General features: G+C 33.6%; 2 protein-coding genes across 2 annotated transcripts in view; both read right to left on the reverse strand.

Annotated features, from left to right (window-relative positions):
• The window catches only part of LOC126692494 (uncharacterized), a 44881-nt gene that overhangs the window by 19402 nt on the left and 13115 nt on the right, over window positions 1-12364 (reverse strand). The window lies entirely within an intron of this gene.
• On the reverse strand, window positions 1843-3095 carry LOC126692496 (uncharacterized). Its single transcript, XM_050388124.1, has one exon. The coding sequence runs from the start codon at window positions 2872-2874 to the stop codon at window positions 2002-2004; it is 873 nt and encodes a 290-aa protein (XP_050244081.1). The 5' UTR covers window positions 2875-3095; the 3' UTR covers window positions 1843-2001.

Below are 12364 nucleotides of genomic sequence, written 5' to 3' on the forward strand. Positions count from 1 at the left end.
ATATTTAATTTGTTAGTTGTTACACTACAAAAAATAACTTCTAATTTCAAATATAATTTCAAATAACACATATTGACTTTTAAAAATATACAATTTAATATATTAATTCAATAATTATCCAATAAAAATTAATCATTTCAAATTTTTTCGCGTATCGCGCGGATTTACAACTAGTTGAGAATAAAAGACGTGCAGAGTTGACACATGAAGGCCCATGGATGATACACTAGTGAAGGAAAAAGTTCATTAAGTAAGGGGGATTGAGTAGGACTTGTTCATGGCCTACGAAGAGGTTTTGAAGCCCATAAAGAGGCAGAGACTCACACGTTAGGGGGAGATTATTGGGTGTACATGTGTGAGTGAAGTCTCACATTGAATAAATATTAGAAGAATGAATGGTTAATATAACATAATTGAGCACATACCTATTGGTCTTAGACATGTTGGGTTAAAGTGTGTCTCTATATGTTATATTAATTACTCAAGGAAACTCCTCAAGGTATTTATCTCCCCAACACATATTGCAACTTTTTTCCTCTTTTGCATGGCTCCATTTTGGACCTTCAATTTGGCTGCCATCAATATTGATGATGAGACAGCCCAACTTCCTTGCATTCAAATAACCCTAGTTGTCTAAACTCAAGACTGAAAACTCCCCAGGTCCAAGCAGGCTTTCAAATTATCAAAATAGTTCCAATGGAAAGCTCCTCCTGGTTGAGGAGTTTTCTGCAGAAGGTCTAGAGAATTTTATGAAGCCACCTGATCTATCATCAATGCAGAGAGATGAAATTCCATTGAGGCATTCAGTAGACACTCAAGTGCCATAGTGCTTATGGTGCTGGGGAATCCATGTAATACGGTAATACCTTGTCAATTTTTTATAAACTCCTTTTTGTTGTGCATCTTTGTACTTTCATAGCTTCTAGCATGTGTAATTTGACTTGTCCTTGTTATACACTAATGAGCTTAAGTACCATCTTCAATCTTCAGTGTATGTCTGCTAGGCTTGCATACTACAATAAAAGGGATTAGAGTCTCTTTATGATCTAAGACGCAATTAGAGAGGATAAGCTATTATGCTTAACTACGAGTAGATTTAACTATGTTATTGACATGGTAAAAGGATTAGAATGATATTTTAGAGTGTGGAGAGTCTCTCAGCAAAAAAAGAGAGTGGAGAGTTGGATATTCGGGTGGTTCCACACATTCCAGCATTACTGTGTCTTTGCCTTCGCAAGAATTTCATTTCTTGGACTTTGGATCAATGAGATATCATCAACTATTTTTCCAGAGTTTCTTTAACATGATTGGTCCTGGAATCTTTGGATGTTTTATTTTTACTTAAAGACGCTCTATTTAATTATGGACTATACATTTATAGTCCTACCACCGAGAAAACTTATACTGATAGTTTACAAGGTGTTTTTTTTACGATGCAGAGCTGCTGCTGCACAATGCTAGATAGGTTTTTTCTGATCTACATAAACCAGTACAATAGCACTTATTTATACTTGAAATAGCCTTCTAGACTACTAGATACAAATAACTGACTTAGGAACACCAACAGTTTATCACCCTGGAATACTAACAGCCATCGTCTAGAAATTTCTTTATTAAAATTACAAATTAATTTCTAATAATATGAACATACGTATTCCCAAACCCAACTCTTTCTATATTCCACCCAAAAACACAAAAACAACAGAAAAGAGAAAGATAAGATATTGCAATGAGGATTGTACTAATCTGAGTTTGATTAACAATGAGGATTGTTGTACAGTATGCTCTGCGACGTGCAACTAATCTGAGTGAAGTTCTCCTATGTTATCAAAAAAAAAAAAAAAAAAAAAAAAGAAATATCATCCCAAATATCAAATAGGCCCCTCTCCATTTGGGTGCCTACTCAATAATCCTCTGCTCATTTCTCGATGCAAATGAAAATCTTTTTTCTAACGACTTCATTGTTAGTTGGCTGGACCAACTAGTGCCATTAGTAAGAGGCTAAATCTGTGCTTCTTCATCAACTCCAGAGACATACTCCTTTCCAAGGGGGCTTAAAATGTAATACACAAATGCTATAGCTAGGGCAGCAATTCCAACAGACAGACAGATATCGACACCCGCAGCAGGTCGATTGGATCTTTCGTATCCCAAGTTTAGGCTGCATAAGGCATACTGAGCAAAGCAACTAACATGGAGTAACACAACTACCACCATCATATGGGCCCATTCATTTGGCTTGTAAGTGCCATTCTTGCAGTATATATTTCTGAGTGCAGGGATATCCTTAGGCTTCCATCTGCACAGAAGCACAAGGTGGTCGAACAACATTGGGTGTTGATACAGACACATGAGAGTAAAAAGAGCATTGAGAATTTGATTATTGACCTCATTCCAGGTGTCTCTCTGTGACATCTTTGGCAGGGCACCATTTAACATACCTGTCATAACGAGAAATAGGATTGCTCCTGAAACAGCAACGCAGCTTATCCATAAAAAAAGAACCATGTTTAAAGGTTTCTTGATCCATTCTTTACCGATTGTCATCAGGGACTCCCAATTAATTTTCTTAGCTAGAATCCCTCTGAAACGTTTTTGGAAACCTTGACTACTGGAAGAAGGTACAGATCGTGGGATTTCATCATTTTCCTCTGCAATATGCTGAACTTTAGCTGATGGGGAAGCTAAATTACTGGGAATAATTGATAACCTGCCCGCATTCCCTCTTCTAGGATTTTCATCACTTAGCGGTCCCTTTCGGGATGTTGAAATTTGAAGAGCACCATTTCCATTGGCCGTATGATACGGGGTCGAACTTGAGGCCAAGTCTTCTTGAACTTCCATTAAGTCTCCCCCATTACTAGTTGGAATCATTTTACAGATAAATTTGAGTTTTACGAATCTCTAGGATTTCAGAAGTTCTAAATCAAAAAGCCTACAAACCACTGGGACGGTCTACACTGATGCCAATCCTAAATGATCCCAGAATGCTAAATCCCTCCACTCCGATTTAGAAAACAGACACTGATATGTCAGATTGTCACCTTTTACCTAGAGTTGAAATCCCAGAATGCAAGTCTCATATCACTGTTTGTGAGTCTCAGCTCCTCTGAAAAGAAGCTTACAAGATGCAAGTGTTTATCTTTCTTTTTCTTTTTATTTTTTATTTTTTATCAACAATAATATTATTATTTACAGGTTCCATGTCCATTTCTTTTTTACTCTAGGGGATACCTCCCTTGAAACACCCTACTTACAGGAAAATACACGCATTAGATGCATGCTATACCACCTCTTAGTTACAATGTATATATTCAATTAAAAAAAAAAACAATCAATTTATTTTATATAATATTAAAAAAAAAAAAAAAAAAGGATTTTGTTTTAGTGTACAATAGTAGAATTAGGATTTAGGAATAATCTATTTCCTTACCCTTGTAGATTGTAACCTCTTTATTTTATTTTATTTCAGCTAATTAACTATACCCACTAACATATATTTTTCATTTGTTAGTGGGTTATTTTTTTTAATATGTCTCACACTTATTGGATTTTGATACCGTTGACATGGTATCATTTGATACTAAATACATTTTCCTTACATACAAATAATAGTGGTGTGAATCAATTGATGAGTCCTCTTAATGTAGTCAACTGGTCATATGTTATGATGGTCATGTGATTTTTTACCCATAAGAGTTTATAGAAGTTAGCTAGCTCTTTGCATTTTTTTGTATTACTGTTTGCAAGTCTCATATCACTATTTGCGAGTATCATGTAGGTCTTGCAAAAAGAAGCTTATAAGATTCTAGAGTTTTTTTTTTTCTTTTTGTTTTTTTTCAACAGTAATATTACTATTTATAGGTCCCATGTTCAATATATTTTACTTTAGGGGATACATCCCCCAAAACCCCCTAGTTACAAAGAAAATACACTATATATCAGATGCATGTTTCCTCCCTCTCACATGAAGGTGGACCCGGCATGTGGAATCGACCTCCATATGAGAGGGAGGAAACATGCATAAGATGCATGGCATACCACCTCCTAGTTACACCGTGTATATTCAATAAAAAAACAATTAATTTATTTTATATAGTTTTTAGCTTTTATATATACTAGCTAGTAACTTTATGCATATGCATAGATACACTTAAAAAAATACAATAAGATGCATAATATAATTCCTATATATATAATTTAAATACTATTGATAGTCATTTTTTATATTTTGTTAACTCTTTAAAAAAATTTGTAAGGATATTATTAGATATAAAATGTAAATTGTTCATTTAAAAAAAAAATTATTGTGAAGCACCTCTTTTTTTTTACGATTCATTTATTATAAATTCTTTGGTTTTTGTACTTAATAACTCACTTAGATGAATATTTATGATGTGGTCCCACATTTGATTCTAAAATTAAGAAATAAAACTCTTTAAGAATAAATAATTTAGGACACATGACGCAAAATTGGAACTTTAATTTGGAATTTTAATTTGAATTTCTCTCAACTTCACCTATTATTATATAATATATAGATTATTTTCAATAAATAAAATAAAACTAGATAAGCCATTTGCAAAAGAAGATCTAAATATAGAAGTCACAAGGGTTTAATGTACAAAAGTGGAATAATTGACACTCCTCCCAAAGAATGTTTTTTAATGTACAATAGTGGAATCAGGATTCAAGAATGATCTATTTTCTTACCCTTGTAGATTGTAACCTCTTTATTTTATTTTATTTTATTTTAGCTGATTAGCTATACCCACTAATAGATGTCTTTCATTTTTTTGTGGGTTAGTTATTTTTTGTTGACATGTCTCACACTTAATAGATTTTGATACCGCTAACATGGTATCATTTGATATCAAATACCTTCTCCTTATATACACATAATAGTGGTGTGAATCAGTTTATGAGTCCTCTTAATGTAGTCAACTGGTGTAGGGGCCTTTTATGTGTATTGCGTTGGGCTGAGCTGTCTCCTGCGGTAATGGACCCGAATGTTTCTGAGTAAGGGAGTTGAGACTGGTCCAACTGTAACTCAACTTGGGCCGGCTTGTGCACAAACTGTGCCTCGTCTGTCAGTAGTATGCTTACAGCAAACAGAACTGTTTCAGATGAGTTACGGCAGGCAGATATAATAATAATAACAAAATAGAGTACTTTGACTATTTAATGAAAAATGGCCAAGTAATCCCTACTTATAAAACATAATTACAGTCCTAACAATGTCATTTACAAAGAAAGTAAAGGAGAAAGAAAGTAATATGAACTAATCAAGAATGAGCATAAAGTCAAGTTTAAGTTTGGTCCGCAGAAGCAAAACCAAAGAGGAGAGAACGCCTTCTCTCAATGCAAATAATCTCCCAAGAAAAGATCCTGCCGTGGGGATTAATGACTTTAAGGGAGTTGGACCTGAATGGTTAATGCCCAAAAGGAATCCTTGTTATGTTTTGAAAGAGAGTAGGATTTGAAGGGGGAGAGAGGGAAATCGACCTACTGGTGCATGCCAATTGTATTATCTCTCTTTTTTCCTCTATTTCCTGTCTTTTTTCCTCTGTTTTCTTTCTTATCTTTTTCTTTTCTTTCTCTTGTTTTCTTTTACTCTGCTTTCTTTTACTCTGTGAATACCCTCTGTTTTTTCGATCCTTTTTCAGGGCACCACAAGGGTCTTTTTATAGTGCTTGTCGTGACCAGTTTTTTACCACTTTACACCTTAACCGCCTTTGTCTGGTCTAGGCATACTTGTCGACCACCAAAGGGTTCGTCTGTGTGCCACTCACCCTTGCCAGACAAAGGCAGGTTTGTTTCATTCATCAGTCCACTGTAGCACTCTTACCTACCACAGCATAAATGCTTTCTCTCTCTTTTTCTCAAGGCATGCACCTAACGGTTCCCCCCTCAACCTTGCCTCTTTTGGGTGGTCTGTCATCCCAACAGGACGTACCTCCCAAAAGGGCTTAGGTAGGAGCCACAAAATAGGTCTTTTCCCCTCTCCCCACCACCAAATCATACCCCCTTTACCTCTTACCTCTAGCCCACGACCCCACCACATCCCATATTGGCTGGGTACAGGCTGGTGGTACCTAGGCCTTGCGCATGCTTTCCTTTCAGATATGTCCAAAAATTTGCCTGCTGCTCATGTGTTTGCCGTGATCTGGAGACTCGCCGTCCGTATTTTTTGACCTCTTATGTGGGCTTTTCTTTGTTTTCCTGCTCCATTCAAGAGCTGGACTTTGTCTGATGATGGGCCTTATATTTCTTTGGCCCACTCCTTGGTTTTCTTTATTTCTTGCAATGTTGTACTGTTATTCCTGCCGTAATAACTTAATCCTGCTGGGTCTCTTTTGGGCCAGCCGTTTATTCCTTCTCTCAGTGGCTTGACATGGCCATTGTTTTGCTTTTACTTATGTGCTCCTATGTCCCTTTGGGCTTTTCTTTGGGCATCCACGGCCCGTTTGCTTTCTTTGGGCTTCCTCGGCCTATTTGCTAATTCCACACTCTCATGGGCTTTTTACTAACTTCATTGGGCTTTCCTGACCCAGTAACCTTATTCTCATTCTTGGGGGTTTATGGGCCTGCCATAAACCCCTTACTTTCTTAGTTTACATTACACTGGGCCTGCGGTGGCCCTTTCTCGCTTTTCTACCTCATACACTGCTCATGGGATGCTATTTCTTTCTTTCCGGGCTTCTTTGAGCCAATTTGCCTCTTCAAGACCCACTTGTTTATTTCTTGGGCCTGTGATCCATTATTCCTGCCGCTTGGGCCTAATGGTTTTGCTGCCTACTTTGTCAATTCTTTGTTGCCCTTGTTATTGGGCTTTCTTTCTCACAAATGGCCCTCAATAACTAGTCATATGTTATGATGGTCATGCAATTTTTTTACCCATAAGAGTTTATAGAAGTTAGATAGCTCTTTGCATTTTTTTGTCTTAATGTTTTCAAGTCTTATATCACTGTTTGCGAATCTCATGTAGGTCCTACGAAAAGAAGTTTATAAGATGCTAGTGTTTATCTTTTATCTTTTATCTTCTTCTCTTTTTTTTTTCTTTTTTTCTTTTTTTTTATCAATAGTAATATTACTATTTACGGGTCTCATGTTTAATATTACTATCTTAGTTTAGGGGATATATCCCCGAAACCCCCTAGTTACGAAGAAAATACATCATGCATTGGATGCAGGGTATACCACCTCCTAGTTACACCGTGTATATTCAGTAAAAAAAACAATCAATTTATTTTATATAGTTTTTAGCTTTTATAAATATAATAGTTGCAAACCCGCGTGATGTGCGGGAAAATTTGATATTATTATTTTTTATTGGATAAGTATTGAATTAATATATTAGATTGTATATTTTTAAAAGTCAATATGTCTTGTAGGGATGAAGGGCCCAGATGTAGGTATTGGGCCGTGGGCCGTACTCGAGGATGTCAAGTAGCTCGAGGACAAATAGATACTAGCAAAGGCATACAAATTAATGGGTCGTGGAAGAAGTCTAGTCACAATGAGCAGGAGATGTTGTTCGAGGAGAAATACCTCATCGGCTAAGCAGAGTAGAGGTCAAAGGTCCGACCATCCATCAAGAATAGGGCAACAGGCAATCTTGCTTGGAAGGATAAACATTAGAGAGGGATGAGACAAAAAAAAGAGTTGGAAAATATCTGAGAAGAAAGTTACTACCACCGCATTGAATGTTCTGCATCTAACCCCCTGACTACATTAATGTGGAAGTGATACCTGAACAATAACTTTCAGCCTTACAGCTACCCCCAAAGACTTCAGGAAGATGCTAATAGGACAAGTATTAAGAAGACTAGCAATCGGACCTACACGTGGAGGGCTGAGATGAAAGAAGGGGAGGGAATATAAAGAGAAGAACCCCATTACAAAGGGGATCATCAGAAAATCAAGAGAGAAATCACTGTACACTCAAGAACTGTAATTTAGTATAAGTCTAAGAAAAATAAATAAAAACAGACCTTCCTCGAACTTGGCCAAGGAGAATTTTTCTTGTTCAAAACTGTTTGCTTTATTCTTTCTAAAAATAACTAACCTACTGTGATCATTGTCCACCTAACTCATTGAAAGTTCAGTTTCAAGCCCACTCTCTAACAAATTCATTGTTTTGGGCTCTTTGGGCCATTAACCATCCATTTGGGCTTTGGGATTAAATCGTGTCCTTACATGTGTTATTTGAAATTATGTTTTAAATTAGAAGTTATTTTTTGTAGTGTAACAACTAACAAATTAAATATATTTTGCAGTTGGGTATTATATATAGTGAGATATGTATGAAAAAACAATGCAATATATATATATATATATATATTTTTTTTTTTTTTAATTTTACAATGCGAGAACTATTAGACCAAGATGTAATCATGTATACTTTGTTTATTACCATACAGATGTATGCGATTCAACACTTATAGGTATATTTTTCTCCAAAACATAGATTCACGTCTCTTTCTTCCTCACAATTGAAACTAAGTGAAAAAGTATATAAAGATAACTATCCAATATATCACAATCAATAAATCATATATATCATAAAGTGGAAATATAAAATATAATGCAAAAAGCAAACTTTATTTCATCATATGAACGTATGAACAAATACCGCAACATATAACTCTTTAAATTCATAAACCACATGATTACTTAGATTTTATAGTAAAATAAAACTAATCCATCCATCATGACATTGTAGTATAGTCTAGATATAATTATATAAAAATCATGTTTTGTTGATCTTGTTTCATAAACCAAAAGTATCATCTATACATCTAATAAAATCTTTAAAGAGTAACACTTGAGAATTTTTAATTTGAACAGCCAATTATATATATATATATATATATATAGAGAGAGAGAGAGAGAGAGAGAGAGAGAGAGAGAGAGAGAGAGATGTAGATGGTGGTGGAGGGGGGATAGTGGGGTTTGAACCACAAACAGGGGACACCATAAAGAATGTGCTAAGCTATCACTTGAACCCCCAAAGATTAATCTAAGAGGCTAGACGTAAGGATGATAGGAATTCCAACAAAGAATTAATAAAGTTCCTTATTTATACATAAAAAGATTAATGATATAATGATGCTCTAGAGTAAATTATATTTTGTTTTATTCTTTTTTTGGCTTTTTCCTTAAAGGTGATCAACTAAGCAAAGTAAAAACTTACTAAGAAAGCTCAAATTAGCTAAAAATTTAATGGTGGAGATGCCTATTATTTGAAATAGAATGACCAAAATAAAAATAACAAATGGATTTGAGAAAGACACATAAGATTTCTAAAAAACATTTTACCAAACACATGAGTTGCAAAAATAACAAAATTACTACACTGAATACTTTTTGACACTCTACAAATAAGCACAAAAAAAAATGTTCATTATCAATATGTTTCATATCAACATTAGGAATTTCCACAACAATGGTAGGCCAAATAAAACTGCATTAACAATTCTAAGCCAATTAACAATAACAAAAGTCTATATAATTGAAAATTTTGGAAAGGAAAACAACAACGTCACTTCAAAAAATGCAAGAATACTAAAAAGAAAGGAAAATGGGGAAAAAAAAAAAAAGATCATTTTTTATTGTGAGTTTTGTTCACCTCAACGGTCTTCCTATTGTCGCCTTAACTTTGAAAGTTTTTGACAAAAACAATTGATGTCTTCTCAAAGGGTGAAAACTAAAACTTGATTGAAAAATATAGAGAACAATTAATGTTGTGCTAAATTTTTTGTTGTAGATGACGGGTGATTGTATCTAAAATGTGCATTGGTATATATAATATAACATTGTAAAACTTAATTAAATAAATAATCAATGTATGAGTGAGAGAGAGATAAGGTTGTGAAAAATTGAAATTTTGGAAGAGGAAACACTGCAACGGTAGATAAGTGAAGAGACACTTAATGCATCTATGGGTTGGAGATTTGGGTGTTAAAGTTTGGTTTGGATACTTGAATTTTTAATTATATCCACTAAAAAGATAATGAATTATTCAATTTTAACAATTACTTAAAATTAGAAAAAAGAAAATGAAAAGTTGAAATCAATTTGGATAGCTAAATAGTAAAATATTTGTATCTAATGAATAGTAATGTTTGTCCATGATCTGTATTTAATTATTTTATATAACAAATTAAAAAAATAATAAAAGGAAAATGATTTAAAAAGAAAAAGAAAAAGAGTATGATGTGGCTGATGAGGTGGTTCAACAGGAGCGTAGCAACATTAAATACTATATCTCAACTTTTAGAGATATATAGAAGATTATTTTCAATAAATAAATTTAAAATAAAAAAATTAAAAAAATTAAAAAACTAGATAAGTCATTTGTAAAAGAAGATCTAAATATGGAAGTCATATGGGTTTAATGTACAAAAGTGGAATAATTTACACTCCTCCCAAAGAATATTTTTGAATGTACTATAGTGGAATTAGGATTCAAGAATGATCTATTTCCTTATGCATGTAGATTGTAACCTCTTTATTATATTTTATTTCAGCTAATTAGCTATACCCACTAACACATGTCTTTCATTTGTTAGTGGGTTAGTTATTTTTTACTGACATTTCTCACATTTATTGGATTTTGATACCGCTAACATGATATCATTTGATACCAAATACCTTCTCCTCACATACACATAATAGTGGCGTGAATCAATTGGTGAGTCCTCTTAATGTAGTCAACTATTCATGTGATTTTTTTACCCATAAGAGTTTATAGAAGTTAGCTAGCTCTTTGCATTTTTTTGTCTTACTGTTTTCAAGTCTCATATCACTGTTTGCAAGTCTTATGTAGGTCCTACAAAAAGAAGCTTATTGGATGCTAATGTTTATCCTTTTTATTGTATTTTATTTATCAACGGTGACACTACTATTTATGGTTCTCATGTTCAATAGATTTCACTTTAGGGGATACATCACCAAAACCCCTAATTACTGAGAAAATATATCATCCATTAGATGCATGGTATACCACCTCCTAATTACACCGTGTACATTCAGTAAAAAATACAATCAATTTATTTTACATAGTTTTTAGATTTTATATATTTTATTTTCAATAAATAAAATTTAAAAAAAAAACAAAACAAAACAAAAACAAAAACTAGATAAGTTATTTGCAAAAGAAGATCTAAATATAGAAGTCACAAGGGTTTAATGTATGAAAGTAGAATAATTGACACTCCTCCCAAAGGATGTTTTTTAATGTACAATAGTGGAATCAGGATTCAAGAATGATCTATTTCCTTACCCTTATAGATTGTAACCTTTTTATTTTATTTTATTTTATTTCAGCTAAATAGCCCACTAACACATGTCTTTCATTTGTTAGTGGGTTAATTATTTTTACTGACATGTCTTACACTTATTGAATTTTGATACTGCTGACATGGTATCATTTGATACCAAATAGCTTCTCTTCACATACACATAATAGTGGCATGAATCAGTTGATGAGTCCTCTTAATATGGTCAACTAGTCATATGTTATGATGATCATGTGATTTTTTTTACCCATAAGAGTTTATAGAAGTTAGCTAGCTCTTTGCATTTTTTTGTCTTACTGTTTGCAATTCTCATATAACTGTTTGCGAGTCTCATGTAGGTCTTGCAAAAAGAAGCTTATAAGATGCTAGTGTTTATCTTTCTTTTTTCTTTTTTTATCAACAGTAATATTACTATTTACGAGTCCCATGTTCAAAAAATTTTACTTTAGGGGATACATTCCCCGAAACCCCCTAGTTACAGAGAAAATACACCATGCATTGGACCCCACACGTGAGGTCCACCTCTATGTGAGAGGGGGGAAACATGCATTCAATGCATGATATACCACCTCCTAGTAAAAAATATATATATATATATATATATCAATCAATTTATTTTATATAGTTTTTAGCTTTTATATATATTTTTTTCCAGTAAAAAAAATTAAAAATAAAAACTTAGATGCCTTTTGCAAGAGAAGATCTAAATATAGAAGTCACAAGGGTTTAATGTATGAAAGTGGAATAATTGACATTCCTCCCGAAGGATGTTTTTTAATGTACAATAGTGAAATTAAGATTCAGGAATGATCTATTTCCTTACCCTTATAGGCTGTAGACTCTTTATTTTATTTTATTTCAGCTAATTAGCTATCCGTTTTTATTAGTTGAAAAATGAGAATGTCCAACTGAGGAAGGTATTCCCGTGATTTCAAACCAATATTATTGGATAACTAATTGGTCTCAAGACTCAACAGACCAGATGACGGCCGCAGCCCATTGCTTGGCGTCGAGGGAGAATGGTGACTCGTTTGAGAGTAAATTAAACAGAATTTTTTCTT

Source organism: Quercus robur, chromosome 7 (genome assembly GCF_932294415.1).
Source record: "Quercus robur chromosome 7, dhQueRobu3.1, whole genome shotgun sequence".
NCBI lineage: Eukaryota > Viridiplantae > Streptophyta > Magnoliopsida > Fagales > Fagaceae > Quercus > Quercus robur.

Excerpts from the sequence above, each read along its gene's own strand:
- LOC126692496 (XM_050388124.1), bottom strand. The coding sequence starts at position 2,874 with ATGATTCCAACTAGTAATGGGGGAGACTTAATGGAAGTTCAAGAAGAC.